Here is an 18,285-nt window from a genome sequence, read left to right as displayed (position 1 = left end):
CTGGGTTTAGCAGGCCGAGGCTCAAACCACTGAGCTAGCCCTTCTCTTCCAATGAAACTCATACAGCAAGTTCCAGGTTTGATCCTGGCTGCCAATGACCAGGGTCTGTCAGTGTTATCCATGTACAAAACAGGCCCTGCCTTGCGCACAGGAAGAGATTCAATCATAGCTGTAGGCCACAAATGCTATTCACCTATGACTTTCTTGTTGCCCCTCTGCTTGCTGTTCTGGAGCGGCGGCACCTCCAAAGAAATGATGCCCGAGTTCTCCAGGATGTTCACCTCCACTCGTAACCTTCCGACAAGCTGCTGGGGCCGGATGCTGACCATGTACTGGTACTTTCCCAGGCGTCTTTGCAAGAGCTCTTCGTAATGCAGCGTGAAGATGGCGTGGGTCTTGCCTGGAATGGTGCCAGAGGCTTTGAAAATCTCAGCTCCGTTCTCCCTGCAAGAGAAATTCAGAGACCTTCACACGCCGTGTTTATGTCAGGCTCCACACCCTGAAGTTAATGGTTTCCTGAGGCTGGGTCTCTTATGTCAGCAGCTAGTGTCCTCCATGGAATGGGAACAACAAGAAATATTCAGAAGTACATGAACAATGGGCTGCCATAAGAGGAGAGATTTGAAGAGGCTCTTATTACAGTTTGGACAGGCTTATGGCAGATGCATAAAAAAGGATCACACTATATACCAGAAAGGGAGAGGAAGAATGGTCCCGTGGTTTGGAGACAATGCTAGGACTCAGGAAATTAAATGTCAATTCCCTGCTCTGGCACAGAACTCTTATGTGACCTTGGGCAAGTCACTTATCTCTCTGTGTCTCGGTTCCTCATCTGTAAAATTGGAATAACAACAGTCTTGCCTCCCCAGGATGTCGTGAGAGCTTCAGCTCTTATGGTACTGGAAACCATACCAGTCCCTATGTTAGATTAGTTACATCTCAGGTCTTATCCCCAGAAAATAGAGACCACGCAATAGAAGAAAGGAAATACCTTTTACTGGAATAAAGAGATAACCTCAGAATTCTGCCCTAACTCATAGCCAGAGGAAAAGATACTCACCCGCCACCCATGTGGCTAGGATGTTTCTTGCCCCTTTCTTTGTCCCCACGGTTGGTTTTCTTCTCTTTTGCAGTGACTTCCCCATGGTAAATCCTGTCTCCAATAATCCTGCAGGGTTAAGAGATGCCAGCCTTACAAATCCGCTGCCACAGAGACAAAGCTGGGCATGAAGCGCATCCTCGTGCAGGGACAGTACTTGGCCATGTTTCCATGCTGGGCATGGGCTAAAGGGCCAAGTGCTCTGTGGGTGCAACTGTACAAAAGCCAGCCAAGTTATGGCAGCAGAGAACCCTACCCCAAAACTTTCAGACCCAGGAGAGTCAGGCTCTGGCTCTGGTTCTCAAAGGCAGCAACAAGAGATGTGAGCAGCAGAGCTGATAGCCACTGTGGGCCCCAGGGCAAGGTGGGAGGTGGGGGTCTGGCTCTGTGTGTCCCCCCCCAGAAGAGGCAGGACCTAGGGCAGTCAGCCCTGAGCACCATTCAGCCCGTGGCACTGTCCCCTCCTTCAGAGCCGCATACAGCAGCGCTGCCATGGCTTTTCAAAAGGGGCTCAGAACTCTGGGCCCCTTTGAAACACCAGGCCATGGTGCAACTTTCTCCTTGCCTGCCACCCCCATCAGCAGGCCTGGATTTAAGCAATGATGTGTCTGCACAGATGCTGCATTGACCTTACGGCATAGGCCTCGTCTCTCTGCTTCTCATGAGGGCGGCATAAAGAGGTTAGCTGAGCAGGGGAGTGAAATCAGCGGGAGGACACGGTAGTGTAGATGCTCGCGCAGTAAGATTGGCAAGCTGTTGTCTGTCAATCTAACTCCATAGGAACCGTGAGAAATCCTGTGGCACCTTATAGACTAACAGACTTATTGTGGCATAAGCTTTCGTGGGCAAAGACCTGCTTCGACAGGTGCATCTTTGCCCGCAAAAGCAAATGCACCAGTAAATCTGTTGGTCTATAATGTGCCACAGGACTTCTCGTTGTTTTTGTGGAGACAGACTAACACAGCTACCTTTCTGATACTTATCTGTGTAATGTAGACCAAGCTTGACTGTTTTGTCTTCCAAGCTATGATTTCTTCTATGAAATACAGCGTTTGGTTTATTTTTATCTGAAGCAGATCTCCAGTGTGCAAACTGCACAGAGCATGTGTGCCAAAAGGAGCTGGTAACTGGGAGCAGATTTCCCTCCTTGCTGGGTGATGAACCAGAGGGGAAAAGCCCAAGCACCTGGCTCTTAAGCATTCAGGGAAATGGATTTGAGGAGGACTCAAGGCCAGAAGGCATTGCTGAAATCACCCTTCCAAGAGTAACTGCATTGGTGAAAATCACGTTTGAGACCTTTATGTTTGTAGGCTGACCACCAGCATCACAGACCTGTGCTGTAGCAGCATAACACTATGGCAAAGTTGCCAAACAGGTGGTGACAGTATCCCTTAGTAATCCAGAGTCCCCAAACGTCACCATTACCAACCCTTTCCTGAAGCTCAGCATGGAAGTCCAAGTGAATAAAGGACAACAGTATGGAGAAGAGAGGGAAAAGCTATTTACAAGGGACCTACAGCTTTTTATTCACAGCAACACTTCCTACGTTTATATCGGCGTGTCTGGCTCTCTGCGCTGCCATTGCCGGTGAACAGACGTTTGTCTTGTAGACTTTTAAGGGACCGTGATGATCAAGTCTGACCTCATGCTCATTGCAGGCTGTGGAGCCTCACCCATCCACGTCTGAAAGAGACCCTGATCTTTGGCTGAGTTACTGAAGTAATCAAGGTATGATTCAAAGCAGTGAGAGGCAACCTAGACACGTGAGTGGACTCCAGAAGGAGCCTTCTTTCAGCTCAGGGGGCTGCAAAATTGCCGTAAATAAGATGGTCTGCTGGGCTAGGGTAGCTTTGCTAACTGGAATTCGCAGGGTGTGCCGAAGGAACCCTCGCAGCACTTAGCTTGGGTGCAGAGGGAGCACATGGCTCTCACAGTCACATGCCCTTGCTTTAAGTGCATGTCACTTTGGTAATACTGGTAGGAAAAGAACCACCTGGGTGAGTGCCAGCAGAATCTGGCAACCCTGTGCCAGGGCAATGGTAAACAAAATGTCTCGTGGCTCTACACCTAAAACCCCAATGGGCCACACAGGCCCTAGGTTGCTCACCACTGATTTAAAGGCTTCAGGTTAGAGCTCTAATGAAATGCTTCTTTCTAGGACCTGGTTTAAGGCCAGTGGATAGCAGGAAAGCAATAGTCCTGAGAATACGCCCTTGGTAATAACCCAACTGTGGCCAAGCTGCAGAACAGGCTGTTTCTCATGGTACACACAGCCCACCTGGAAACACCTGAAGTCTCACTGTAACTCAAGCAGCCTCCAAAGTGCCCCACTAGGAAAAGGTCATCCTGCAGCATCCTGCTCAGGTTCCCCCCTTCTTCAGGGCCTTTTAAGGCCTTACATTTCACAGATGAGTGAAATAATCCCCACAAGGAGGCTGTGTATGAAGCTCTTAGATACCCACAGCCGCGCTAGGCCCCAAGCAGGCCAGTGTCTTCATCAGTGCAAAATAACACAAAATTCAAACTCACACACTCTTCATCCCATGGGCCTTTACAGCCACGCCCTTACTTAGACAGGATCCGGCCCAAACCTGCCTGCCTGGACAGCATTCTCCTACTTCTTCTGCTATTTTCCCTGCTGACTCAGGGCACTGCATGAGCTTTCTTGCACCCTGCAGTGCCTACAAACCTCGGAGCAATTCCCTGGGCTTCCTTTACTGAAACTTCCTGCTCTTTTTTCTGAGCCTGGAGGCACATGATTCAACCCAGGCATGTCTCACTCTTAGAGCTGGTTTGGCCTCAAAGCCCTCCAGCTATGGGGCAAACCACCCTGCTAGACTCCCCAGGGAAGCCTGTTCTCCTGAGATGTCCACCCACTCTGGCAAGCTCCTGAGATGAAGTTCCAATTTGCTAGTGCTTGTCAGAACCAATTCTGTGGTTGTGGTATCCCTCTGGAGCTCTTAGACTCATGGCCCAGCCCTGTGGGGAGGGGTCAAATCATCCCACATCCTGTCATCCAGCAACGAGACAAGAAGGGGCTGACACTCATGGAGAAGCCAAAGCGCCACGTACATGGTGAAGTTGGAGATAAAGGCCGCAGCTGGGATCTGCATCTCAAATGTGCCTTCCTTGGCCTCCGACCCTCTGTTCACCATGGTGCAGGTAACAGTGGTGAAGGCATAGCGGGAAATGATTGTGGATTTCACGGTGAACTCAGACATCTGCGGCCTGGTCTCCTGTAGAAATAGAACCATTTACCCATTCGCACATTCAGTGATGAAAGCCAAGCAACCTGTCCCGGGGGCATTTCTTTGCAGCACATTTCATCAGAGGTGCAAACAAACAGCCTCATAAAAAAAAATGGCAAGGTGAAGAGCTTGAGAGCCCCTTTGTGAACACCAGATAGGTTGGGGTTTTTCATTGAGAGAAAAGTTACCCGAAGGGCACGGTAGCTCCTGCTGCATTGTCCAGGGCACAGACTACATTCATCCTGTCCAATGCCAGCGTGAGGCCACCACACAGAGTACTATGAAAAGTACTTGTGCAATCTGGGCATGTCCTAGATCATGGGTTCTCAACATGGGGGTCCCGTGCAGGCCTGTATGCAGGAATTCGGGGGGGGGGAGTGCTTTTTTTGTGAAAGTGGACAGCATTTTTTTTAAATAGAAAGGGGCTCATAATAGTCATGCAATGAGCGTGTATCGGGGAGGTGGATGAAAAATGTGAATGGAAACAGTGATTGGTAAAATGATTTTGTTATAACTTGCTAAAAATTTATACAAGAGGTTTTATAAGAATTACCTTCTGGGGATCTTGGGGTGGCAGCAAATTGAAGTCATGAGCATCCCTAATCCAGTCTGAGGAAGGTGTCTGAGGGTGAGATCTGGACCGAAGCCACCTGCTCCTTGTGTACCCACCTTCTCCATTCACAGCACCATCCCTTTGCAGCAGCCACTTCCAGGCACAGAAAGTGCTGAGCCGGGGTCCCACAGCTTTCCCCTCATTCCCCTCCCCTTTCTGTGGCCAGCGGTCAAGAGCATGCTGGCAAATGTAGGTCCTTCCTGCTCCAGGACTAGCTCTCTAGGCATGGAGCTGGCCAAGGAACTACAGTTCCCAGAGTGCCCTATGTTCCCCCATCATGCCCTGCAGGCTCTCTCTGCACAGCTCCGCAGGGAGGGTGGGAGAGAAACTGGACATGGGGGAATTCGTTCACATCCTTCACACTCCTCTGAGTCATGATGCGGTTTCTGGGAGCTACAACCACTTCCTCTTTCTTTAGGGCTAGATAAAAGGAGATGCCCAAAACTTTGTCCAGTCGTGACATGGAGTCATGGTGTGGAGAAGATTAAGAATCGTGGTCGTAGGTTAATCTCCTTGTTAGAATGTGGAAATTTTATGTAAGGCCTCCCCAGGAGCCATTACCCTGTGCTGCCAAATGCTCACTGAAGCCAACTGAGGATGCACACAACCAAGTCTTAAAAGGCATGAGGCCAGATCCGCAGCAGGTGGGAACCAGCATGACAAAACTGAATTCAGCGGCATTAGGCCAATTCACTCTAGCAGAGGGTCTGTTCTGTAGCTCTCAAATGATGGATGACACAGGCTTAATAGAAAATATGCACACGGCCAAGGCTCATGTAGCAGAATGTCCTTTTTAGAACACTCTGGACCCCAGTCAAGTTGGACGAAGTAGGAATTGAAGCAATGGAACGCTGATTGCCAGGTTATGCATCTTGGGAATGTACTTCTACGCACAAGCCCTGGGATGAAGCGCTTCTCGGAGCTAACAGGCACTTAGACAGCTGTAGCCTCATAAATCCAAGACATTTTGCATATGGAAAACCTAAGCTTCATGTTTACTTTAAGCAACCAAGGAGAAACATTTCTGTGGAATGTTGGCTTAATGAGTAAAAGACAGCTCCTTCAGAGTGAGGAGGCTATTAAAGAGATAACTATAGCACCTAAGTAAACGAACAGATGCACGTCAGTTGTCTAGCACAGGCAGATCCCATTTCCGCCATCTTTCCAATGAGTTATGCCTTTCTGTGATAATGGTCTCATTGAAATGAAAAGGACTATTCTCAGAGGAAGCAACAAGTCCACATAAGATGAGGGGACGTGTAGGTGTTAGAAGAAGACACTCCATTTTGGGCTCACTTTTTCAACACTCCAAACTTGATCATTATGAAGGCAGGGGGCATCAGCAAAAATTCAAATCGTTCAAGTTTCTGGTCTACACTGCATCCTTGTATGCCTTGCTTAGCAGTGGCTCACAGCATTTGCATTAAGGGTTACCTGGTGTAAACGCATGGTAGTCGTTATATCAATGTGAATTTACCTAATATTGACGGAGCCCTTAGAATCGTATTCCCCTGAAATAGAAGGTGAGGGAAATTCTGATCTGGAGTTTGATTCAGACCCGTTTCGGAATTCCACAAATTCTGTGTAGGTCCTTTCCGTCATTGTTCTGTATATTTAACTGACTATAACTGGGACAGCAAGGGACTCCAATAAGTAATTGGATGGCCAATCAGAATACAGGGGAGAGCTGTTATAATTCGAGCCGCACAAGGTAAAACATCTTTAGTTTCAAACCTGAGTTTGCACACCTGATTCTGATTTCCACTATGAATGTCAGCTCGAAACCTTCCCAAATGCAGCAGCAAAACTGAGTCAAAACCACTGAAGGGCTTGTCTATACTTACTGGGAGATCGACCCACACAGGGCTGATCTTCGGAGTTCGATTTCATGCAGGTGGTAAAGACACATGAATCGATCTCTCTGCGATCGGCAGTTGACACTCTGTATGCTCTGATGAGGAGTAAGGGAGATCAACCGAGAAACGCTCCCGTCGACCTTCCTCAGTGAGGACAGACCTTGCAGTCGACTGCAGATAGATCAATTCTAAGTACATAATTGCTGCAGATTACATATCTGCAGTGGACTGTAAGGTCTAACATAGACAAAGCCTGAGTTTCCCCGGGGTTCGTTTGAAGCTTCAAACACCTTAGAATTCTGTAGAGGATGTGGGCAGGTTGCCACTTACAACTTGGAACAGCTGCAGCTCAGCCACAAAGGGAAACCATCATTCAAGGCTCCCCCGCCCTCTGATGATAGAGGTCTCTGCTGTAGGGTTGGATAGATGTGCAAGCACACACACACACACACACACACACACACACACACACCCCTCTCTAAGTGGAAAGGATTAACTGCTGACTCATCCATCCAGCCCTGCAAGTGGCACATTGCTCTTTGTGCAAATAGTAGCCAAGAGATACTGAGGTACTTTCAAACCAGAAGGCCAGGCAGTAGGTTGGCATTTAATCCAAGTTCCAGTCTGCAAGCTTATGCATTCCTTAGAGTTCTTGCACAACTTCTTACTGCATGAAATCCTGACCTACAGCTGTGTGCATTCTCCAGTTTGTTTTCTCCTCTCATTGTTGAAGCCCCACAGGAGGAGAAGGGCAGACATTAAGAAAAACATTCTTTAAAAAATAAAAAAAGCGAGTGCACTTGGGGTGGCAGAGAACACTGCTATTTTGCAGCCCAAAATGTTGTTTTTCAAGGTATTTCCCTCTTGCAAGTGAATAGATTTTCTCGCCAAACAGAGGTTTTTATTCCTGCTCACCCCAAGTGCTGGGAAGAACGATGAGAATAGTAAATATACAGAGCCCTGCAAATTTGCCGATATCTGCTTTCACGTGTATCTGCTTCCATGAGATGGATATGGATCTCTGCGGTTCATTTTTGCAGATGTGGATACAAATTTTGTACCTAGAACCATGAAAATTTGCAGATATCTGCTTTATAAACATGGGCATCCCTATCTGCTGCTGTGGGCACAGATATCCGCAGATCATTTTTGCCGATGTGGATGTGGATACCAATTTCATATCTGTGCAGGGCTCTTTAAATATGGTCCTCTTCTCGTTGTCAGTGGTTGCTTTGATCAAAGCAATTTGGCCAGGGGTCAAGTTCGTGTTAAAAATGATAAACACGACCAGGTCATTCCAGGGATCCAGTGCCATTCACCTCGATGCTGCTGGTTCCAGTCTGGCTGAGGAGCATCTGCCTGGCAGCTATTCCTATCTGATGGCTGCTCAGTGGCCTACATGTGTGAGACATGTTACCCCCACTCTCAATGGGTGAGTGGCAGTGTTATCTCTATTTTTTTCCATCTGTGTGTGGAATAAATGTTGTTATATGCACTGAGGCATGTGCAGATGCACACCACAAATAGACATGTATGCTGCTGGTTGTGGGTGGGCTGTGGGCACTCTGTTAATCAGCTGGGTGGCCTTTGACTCTCTCCTAGGTGGCTGCCTAAGCACATAGCTTATAGGAGCATCAGTGAGTGGTCATATCAGCCCCTCCACGACCACGTTTACCATGTCCCTGGATGTCACAGCAACGAGGCTGGAACCCAGTTGGACTTAGACTAAGCAATGTATGTTTAGCCTTAGCAGTCGGGTTGCAGAAGATTAGTGGGGCTGTCTTGGAATATGCTTCAATTGCCACTATTCATGCGGTACCTACTGGGTGAATAAATACAGGAATGCGCCCTTTAGAGCTCTCAGCCTAGCATAAGCCTCCACTACCATTTATTCACACCCCTATGCCTGTATCCCAATAGAGACATACTGAGTGTGTGCTTCAATGCAAGGAAATAAATAAGCAGCACGATACATACCAGCCTCTGCAGAAATTTGCTTTGTCTTGGGACTCTGCGTGCAACCTGCAAGGGGTTAAGGAAAGATTGTAACTTGTGCCTCTCTACTTTCAAACTCATGAAAGGAAGATTTGTCGTTTGTTTGAAAAAAATGCAGTGGCGTCAATCCAGACATTGGGCAGTGCAATTGTTTGTGCACAGCCAGGGTTAAACGAGCCCTTTGTTAAGATTAAGCTAAAAAAAAATTAGTAGGTGTTGTCCAGTGCATTTGTGAGGGGCAACAAGCGGGAAAAGCCTGTGTACTGACACACAGTGGCCATCAGTTCTCTGCCAGAATCCTGAAGGCAGATTTTGCCCTCTGTCATTTTTCAGCTAAGGATCACAAAGTGCTTTACAATTAGTAAAGATGTGCTTATTATTGTGCCCACTTCACAGCATAGGAAAACTGAGAGACATAGCAGCTCATTAGCTAGCCTGGAGCTACACAGGTTCTCAGCTGGCATAGCTCCATCCAATGGGGCTAAGTGTTAGTAGCTAAAACACTAGTCACTGGGAAGCTATAGCTGCCTAGTGAACATATTGATTGTGATGGAGCACGACTTTTTAAAACCAGCCATCAGGCTGATTGTAAAACAAAGTGCCAGCCACAGATGCAGTACAATTGTCTCCATTGTACCCAGATCCACCAGCTGCAGCAGCTTGGCTGTATGCTGCCCAAGTCCCAAATTAGAATCTACGGTGGGGGAAAAAAGCCACAAAAATACGCCCTTCTACAGCCAAGTGGCAGTCCCTCTCATGGGGTTAAAAGTAATAGCCAAAATGTTGCACAGCATCTTCAAAGCAAGTCCCAAAATCAGTCAACTAGGATCGTCTTAATGAAAAAAAAATCAACCTGCTTATTAAAATGTCAGTGAAATGCCAGGCAGGAGAGGAGCACAGTGACACCTCTTACACTAAAGTAACAGATTTCCTGGCCAAAGAGAAAAATGTACTTGTGTTTACATCATGTTGGAAAGCTAAAACGAGCACTGGGGAGAAGTGAATATTCATGAGCGTTCAAACTTTTACTCTTTTCTCATTCCTTGCTTTAATCAACATCTTGCTAAACAGTAATATGGGGAAAGAGGGCACACAGGAGATTTAGGGTTCCAAAAAGGGCAGTTTGGAAGGGATATAAACCCTCATGCTTCAGGACATAAGACAACCTCTATACGACAGGGTTCAGCAGGAAATTTTCCATATATACACTAGGTTATCCCCTAACTTCCTATAGCAGTACTTCTAACCCTTACCTCCGAGGTATCCCGTATTAATCACATGCAAAGACAGGATATTGGTGTGGATGGACCATTGTTCTCATCCATCAGCGCAATCCCTATCTTCTTACTGATAGACAAAGTCTTGTCTCTGATGAGTTGGTTCAAATCCAACACGCCCAAAGGCACTATCATATATTATCCTTTGCAGTGCCTATGTGGAACGAGCTTGGTGGTATTATTCCAGCACTCAGTGAACAGTTGGCCATACCAGAAAACCCAATGTGGATGCAATAGATACTATTAACCTTGTAGCAGTCTTAACAGAAGCATTGAGTAGGCTGGGGCGACTATGTTATTACCAAGAGATCTATAGAAAGGGGCCAACATTCCACCCAGTGGGGCAGGTTAATACACAGTCAATCATGGATGGGGGTGAGGCTTTCCCTCGGGGAGGCTGGTCCTCTGCCCCATATCTTCCAGCTGAGGCTGCACCCTGCTGGCTGCTCTCAGTACCTGCATGGCCCTGGTTGGAGTAGAGAGGGGGGTTGATAGCTCAGTCAGTCCCAATGAGAGGGGAGACAGGGTCAAGCTCTCAGCCCCAGCTGGGACCCTGGCACCACTGCACAGCCACCGTTCCTCCCATGTCTCAATCCCCTTCTGCCCCATTCCCCATGGTCCTGCCCTTATTCCACCCACAGCCACACCCCTCCTCCACCCCCAGTCCGCCTCTTCTCTCTGAAGCCCTGCCCCCACTTACTCTGTTTTGCTTTCCTCTGCCCCACTGTGGCCCAAAGACCAGAAAAGTGCCCCTGTTGCAGCAGGGGGAGATTTTCCTGGGGACAGCCCTGGGCACAGGCCCTAAACTCTCACCTCCCTCACTCCCAGCCTCCATTATGCACCACCAATGAAGCCAATACATGTCGAAAGCACCTAAGCCGTGCTGTGCTTGGGTGGCTTTGAACCCATTCACCTGCTGTGAAAGTAAATCAGAGCTATCCAGAACAGCACAGAGAACACCTAGCTGGGAAAGCGTCTGAACAGTTGGAAGCAGGCCTGCGTATCTGATCTACTACTGGAGCTATTTTGTCCTCCTTTTCTAGAGCGGCCTTTGTTTATGTCGTGGTTCCCTCCACTATTTCTTTCTCTTCATCTTCATCTGCTGGGGAACTAGAGGGCATTCAGAACCAGCCAAAAACCTCTCCCAGCACAAAAATGAATCCAGTGCTGTTGAAAATGCCAGATCTGTCTGAGATCAGACCAGGTATGCCTGTGCTCTGCCCCTAAGCATCAGTCACTTCACAGAAGGAAGGCCCCAAAGAACCAGTGTTGGCTCCCAGTCCCTGACATTCCTGCAGTAATTAATTTACACTCTAAAATGTGAGCTCTGATTACCCTTTTCTTCAGTGACTTCCTTCCAAGTGGTCACAGAAGTCTTTTTCTCCCCAGGACTAAAAAGAGCCCTGAAGGTAGGAAATGATTAACTCTACCCACCCGGACTACGACCCTCTTTGCTTCATTTCACTTGTAAAATTCATCTTCCGAATAGCATCTGTGGCTAAAATCCATATCTGTTCAGAAGACCAGCAGCCTGCCAAGATCCAGGCATGTGCTTAAATATCCCCAGGAAGGCAACTAGCGGGGGGCAGGGGAGTCATTCAGGAGTGCACAGTTCAGCACGTTTAAGATTTTGCCAGGTTAGGGCTTTAAGGATTAAGTTATAGGGGCTACAGCAGGGCACAGGGAAGGCGAGTGGACCTGTGGGAACATTCCCCCTCACCCCCTGCCTTAAACCGGCTCTACAATTCAGTAACACCCTAGCAGGGCCTGCTCCTTTCCCCTATTCACTGTTGTTAGTGCTTTGCATTGTTACTCGCTAAGCAAAGGCATGGTACACTATTCAGCCTGACCATCACTCTGAGACCTCTGCGTGGCTTCTCATCTCTCCGTCAGTGCATTCCGCAAACAAATCACCATTGCCAAGGGGACTTTCAGCTGTAAGTCCCTCTCTATCCACCCATCCATCCACAGCACTTTTACAGCTCCTGCTACTGTCAGCCCTCACCACCTTTAAAGTGTGGATCCTTGAAACACCCCAGTGAGGTAGGAAAGTACTTTTATCCCCATTTTACAGAGGCTAAGTGACTTGCCCAGTGTCACACCAGAAGCCTGCGAAGGGTTAAAGCCAGCAAATCTAACCCTCCCATTTGCAGCTATCTCTTACAAGTCACGCAAATAATTGCCCCCTCAAACCTCCCGCAACCCCTTCTGATCTATATATCACCTCTTTCATCACAAAGATCTCAAAGCACTTTCCCATCTGAAATACTAACTGGGACTGGGGCTCCCTTTGTCTAGCATGGGTCAGAAAAGCCAGGGCTCTGCACCAAGCTGCAGCACTGCCCAAGAGTTTCCTAAGAAAAAGGCTGAATCTAAGTTTTAAACTTGCAGAATTACTCAGTTTGGCAGCTGGCCAGGACATTGGAGTTGACTCCCTTATCCTTGCCCATTGCGTCATTAGCTCTTGAATTAGCACAGCCTGGGCTTTATCACCCTCATCCAGGGCAGATGCCCTGCTGCCAACACTGCGCCCTCTGCTGCCATGCTGGGACATTGTGCATTACTGGTTGATTGTCACTGACTCACTAAAAACCACTTCCCACAGTGCGGGCTTGCACTGCAAATTCTCCGGCTCTAAGCAATGTGTGTGGTGTGTGCTCACAAGGAATATCCAGCGTGTGAGATAACAAGATGTGGTTAAGGTGACTTGCATTGGGATTTGATGCAATTGAGAGAAAAAGGCACAAATCCACCCCCTCTAGGGTGGTGAGAAGGGACATCACATCAATTCTAACAGACGCGGAAGGGGAAACTGCAGAAATGTTTTTTGCTGGCGGTGTCTTGCAATCTTTTTCTTGCTGTTTTACCCAGTGCCCTGGACACCGTATAAACAATGATTTGGGAACGGGAACATTAATGAACATGGCTGGGTTAAGCTACTACCCTGCAATCTGCCTGTGAAGCTACATGATTCTCACAAGTATGAACAAGAGAACCAGGTCCCAGCCCCACAGACCTTATAATCCATGTTTAGATCAACAACAGAACAAACCTTGCCAATGAGAGACAGGAAGGCAGGAAAGACGCTAAACACCCCGGAAATGTGGAGTGGAGCAGAATTTCAGGACAGAAATCACATACCTTGATTTGTGACCATGAGTGGGAAAGAAATTAAGAAACTATTTCTTACAGTCAGCATCTGCCTTGCAGTCTGGATCTGCTGGCACATGTACTTGAAGCTGCTTTCACCGATTGCCCTTGGTGGGCATAGAGAGAAAGGACTCCCTGACAGATTACTTTAAATTGAACTCCCAGATAACTAGTTTGGCATAATCCAGACACTGGCTGCTACAAAGTAATCATCACTTTGAAACTTACATGGTCTCTGAAGTTAGAATCTGCCAGCAGCGTCTCTTCCAGATACCTAGCCAGGAGCTCAGAGTCTTGCTGCCCAGAGGCAAGAGAGAATCCCCAGCAGAGCCACAGCAGAAAAATCATGGTTAAAAGGGCAGCCAGGGGAGCCCCCCAGAGCCCAGGTGGAAGAGAAGCCCTCCCAGTGCCGGGGCTGCTCCTTGCAGCTGGCTGGGATGGAGAGTCTGCAGGAGAAGCTGACAGGAGTGTCTCTCCCCTGCTTCCCCTCCTCCTCATCTCTGGACCAGCCCCTTTTCCAGGCTCCCAGCCAGGGCTGGGGAATTCCTTGCAATCCGTTTAATGGAATCTCCTGAAACTCTGGGTCTGATTTCGAAGGCCACATGCTGTTGAGTTTCCCAGTCCTCAGCCCAGCTCATGCCCTGGCAGCTCCAGGCTGGGATCCCCCACCCAGGAAAGCAGGCAGAAGTGCTCCACCTCTCCTCACTCCAGTTCCAGGACACATGAGAGGCACTCGGGAGTTCCAGTTCTCCCCGCACTTCCCAGGGCTGCTGGACAACTGCCACAGGAGGCCTTTCAGTGGGTCTGCACTGGGCTGCCTGCCTCAGAACACATGCCAGGCCCAGGCGCAGCCTCAGTCCCTCTCAGTACCTCCACCGAGCTGCTCAAAGCTCCTGGGCAACCAGCAGCCCTGCTGTCCCCACCCAGCTATTCTGAATTCTCCCCCAATGACAAGAGCCCTGGTCCCCCCCACCATCCAACCTGCAATATCTTCTTCTCAGATTTTATCATGTTGCTTTAAAAACCTGGCTGATCTCAGCAGAGCTGGGTCCCTGCGGGAGCGAGGGCTGTGAGCAGGCACGCCTCTCAGCTGGCTGAAACGCTCGGTGGTGCCAGCTGGCTAGGACGGGACATAATTCCCTCCAGTCATATTTCAAAACCTTCAGCCCCGGAGTTTATTTAGCCCAGGAGTTATCACCTTTGGGGCAGATTTATTTACGCAAGGTACTAGTAGCACTTGCAGATCCCAGAGACAATGTGAGCCCCTGCTGCTCTGAGACTGGCACAGTGCAGCTCACACACGAAAGGTCTCAGGGTGTAAATAGACAAGCAGGAGGAAAAAGGAAGCACTCTGATTCCCCCTTTGGCAGACGGGGAACTGAGGCAGAGCTATAAAGTGGCTTGCCCAAGGTCACACAGGAAGCTCACGGCAGTGGTGGGAATTAAGACCAGCAATTCAGAGGCCCACTGCACTGCTTTAATGACCAGGGCACCCTTCATCAAAGGGACCACCGTGGAGTGTTTTCGGTCATCACATAAATGCAGCCTGGTAGCACCAGGTTGCAGCCAGACAATAAGATAGATGGATATGTGCAGAGAGAGGCTGATTTTCTGAGCTTCCAGAACTTCTGTGCTCACTCAACAACTCCACAAAACCAAGCCACAGCCACACTAGTGACCAAAGAAAACTTCTGGGCATAGACTGAGCCTGAGCAAGATGCACAAACATTTGTATGGCTAATGCGTCCTCAGGAAAACCTGCCAGAAGTCTGCTTTTGTGGCTACCTTTCTATCTGTGTGCATCTATGGCCCTTGTCACTTTGTACCTCAGCATCTCACCAACATTAGAGATTTTATCCTCGCAGCACATTGGTAAAACAGGAAAATATTAATCCCCATTTCACAGATGCAGATTAAGCTACAGCTACTCAGTGGCTGAGCTGGAAAGAAAACCCACAGCTCCTGAGTAAGGGTACATCTTCACTACCTGGAAGATCAACCCGGTCAGGGTCAATCTTCCAGGGTGCGGTTTTGCATGCCTAGTAGGGCCATGAGAAATCGGAGTATCAGAAGTTGACAGTGGACCTCTGAACTCCTCAATATGGCAAGGAATAAGGAAGGTCAAAGGGAGAGTTTCTCCAGTTGATTTCCCTATCTGAGGACAGCCAGAAAGGTTGATTGTAGAGCAGGCGATTCCAGCTTGCAATTGCCAAAGCTGGAACTGTGCATCTTCAATCAACTTTACGGTCTAGTGTAGACCTTCACCCAGCCTGGTGACTAGACCAACCTTCTGACCCCTGCCAGTGGTGGGTGTGATGGTGTGAAGTGTTCCCTATAAGCTGGGCACTTGGGTGGATCCCTCAGGAGAGTTTTCACCACCTTTCAGCTGATTAGCAAAGTGCCCACTGCTAGGTGTGTGCTTCTGGTGGTGCACATGCCTCAGGGCACGTAAAAAATGCATTCCGCCCATAGATGGTAAATAACTGCCCAGGGGTGGAAAAGCTTAGAGGGAACACTGATGGTATGTCACGCAGCTAAGACTGAGGAGATGCCTCAGAACACAGTGCTGAGCTAAAGTCAGTCCTCACTGAGCCCACAGGGGTGTAGCTCCCACACTGGGGAGGTGAAAAGAAGGTGAGCAGAAATGTTCTGCAGCTGCCTGAGTTGACAGCTAAGCCTCCACGTGCACTGATCCAAGACTGATTGCATTATTTTGGTGAAATGGTGTTTATAAACAGACACACACCCTGACCTAGACTCTGCCTTGAGTTACACACCCAAGCAACCCCCTGGCAGACCTGGGACCCCCTGATTTTCACTGTGCTGGTTAAATAACTTCTGGAGTGGGACAGTATTCATCATGTAATCCCTTGGATTCACACAGCACCTTTCATGCACATGAACCCCAAAGTGCATTGCAGCCAGGGGATCACATATAGGCTCCAATGTTGTTGACAGAAGCTGCATATGGCAGACAAAGGACAGTGTATTATTCACAGACTCATAGAACACTAGAACTAGAAGGGACCTCAAGAGGCCATCAAGTCCAGCCCCCTGCCCTCACAGCAGGACCAAGCACTGTCTAGATCATCCCTGTTAGATATTTATCTATCCTGTTCTTAAATATTTCCAGTGATGGAGAGTCTACAACCACCCTAGGCAATTTATTCCAGTACTTAATCACCCGAACAGGAATTTTTTTCCTAATGTCCAACTTAAACCTCCCTTGCTGCAATTTAAGCCCATTGATCAGGTAAAAGACAACGTTTCCCCTGACCTAGTTCCCTGTCATCAAAGTCCCTCCAATCGTCCCTCATTGTCAATCAGGGATGGCTATGTCCTTAAGTGTAGTCCATTGGGGGCTGCTGCAGGCTTCTTCCCCAAACTCCACCGTTGCTTGTCTGGATTGTCTTCATCCAGATTGTCATCATCCCTCATCAATCGTCTGGTGCTGTGCTTCCAATTTTAGGAATAGAGCCCGCCTGGGGAGGCTGCATGTGCTGTCCTTGGTCCTGTCTCTGCTCATCTGTCTCTGTTGCGGTCAGTCATTGGTGTCCCTTGTTGATGGTCTCCTCCAGCACCTGTGGAAAGAAACAAACCTGAAAGGGAAAGAAGTGTTTGGGACCCCTTGGCTGCAACCTTCTGTGAGGGGTGACCACAGCTGTCTCTTTTAAAAAGCAGACTTCCTCTGTGACTAAGGGTTTGCCTACACTGCAGGCACAGCCAAATACTGGCTTTACTTTAACTCAATCAGGTACTGGCATGGTGAAGCAACAGCTGCACAGAGCTCGGTATGAGTAACTGTCCAGAACTCCAGATGGGCTTGTATAATCCAGATGCTGTGGTTTCACTGTTCAAGCTGTGACAAGTCCTTTGCTAGCTCCCTGAAGGTTCGGCACTTTTGGGCAGATTTTGTTGTGCTTCAGAGACTAATGGTGGCCCTTCCACTGCCTTGGGTCTTTACCTAGGCACTCTAATCATGGGCATGTCACAAGAAGGTGTGAGACCCTTTCATATGGTCCTGATGTCCCAGCCTTCTGCCAGGGCAGCTCTCCAGGGGAAGACTGGGGGAAGTCCAGACCACCCCTTACTCTGGGCCCCAGCCCAGGGACCCCAGACTGGTGGCAGCTGCTGGGGCTTTCCCTCTGCACCAAACACAGCAGCCTTTCCCTGGGACCTCTTCTCCCACCACTTCCGTCTAGCTCCTCCTCCTTTGTACCTGGCTGAGCCTTCTCTCTCTTCTGAACCTCAGATCTCCATCCTGTCATTCTGGTCCACTCCTCTTCTCCTTCCCCGCTTCTGCCAGAGGGGAAGCCCTTTATAGAGCATATTGAGTGACAGAAGCCTTAACTGTCATCAGGTGTCTCATTAGCCTTTTTGCTGCAGACTGATTTTTAATGAGCCCCAGCTGCCTGTCTTAGCTGCTGGGCCACACTCTGTGAACATAGGTGAGGAACAAAAAGGCCCTGACCCAGCTCCCAGTATATTTGTTTTCCAGGAAGCTCTTGTGGCATGCTGCCTTTGGTATGCCTCAAAGCTAACACGATTCAAGTGAGTTCAGGGATGTCCACAAGAGGGGCAGTAATACCGCATGATTGCAGGGTAGGTGTACCCTTTGAACAAGTTGCTTGTGTGGTTATTGTCTATTTGGTAACATATAGTAGACCCCTGGCTTACACGTAGGTTGCATTCCTGGGCAACTATGCATAAGTCAAATTTTGTATAGGTCAGGACCAGGTGAGGGAGGGGCCCTACCACTTTCAGGTCACCCAGTCCTGGCTGTGCCTGGCTTCCTGCTCCCATGAGTGGTGGGGAGCCCAGAGCCAGGTGCAGCAGTGCTGGTCAATTTCCTGGCTCCCAGGAATGAAGGGAAGGTAGGAATCAGGCAGCACCCTGGCTCCTGGCACCCCTCAGTTGTGGGAGCTGGGAAACTGACCAGTGCTGCTCGGCCTGGCTTTCAGCTTCCCACCACTCATAGGAACCAGGAAACTGACCAGCAGGAGCCAGGCTGACACTCATGATTTTGACTCGCGCTATTACAAGAAAA

General features: G+C 48.8%; 1 protein-coding gene across 2 annotated transcripts in view; it reads right to left on the bottom strand.

Moving 5' to 3' along the window:
• Positions 1-13,712, bottom strand: part of ITIH5 (inter-alpha-trypsin inhibitor heavy chain 5) — a 58,651-nt gene extending 44,939 nt beyond the window's left edge. The window contains exons 1-5 of one of the 2 annotated variants that reach the window (XM_074975593.1): positions 13,467-13,712; positions 8,794-8,838; positions 4,172-4,335; positions 1,061-1,168; positions 194-444 (exon numbers count right to left, since the gene is read on the bottom strand). In XM_074975593.1, coding sequence (XP_074831694.1) covers positions 194-444; positions 1,061-1,168; positions 4,172-4,335; positions 8,794-8,838; positions 13,467-13,586 — 688 coding nt within the window. In that variant the 5' untranslated portion in view covers positions 13,587-13,712. The remainder of the gene's footprint in view (positions 1-193; positions 445-1,060; positions 1,169-4,171; positions 4,336-8,793; positions 8,839-13,466) is intronic. The other variant, XM_074975602.1, reaches the window with a different exon arrangement.
• Between the last annotated feature and the right edge of the window lie 4,573 nt (positions 13,713-18,285).

The sequence above is a fragment of the Carettochelys insculpta genome, chromosome 1 (genome assembly GCF_033958435.1).
Source record: "Carettochelys insculpta isolate YL-2023 chromosome 1, ASM3395843v1, whole genome shotgun sequence".
NCBI lineage: Eukaryota > Metazoa > Chordata > Testudines > Carettochelyidae > Carettochelys > Carettochelys insculpta.
This window is presented reverse-complemented; position numbering and strand designations above follow the sequence as displayed.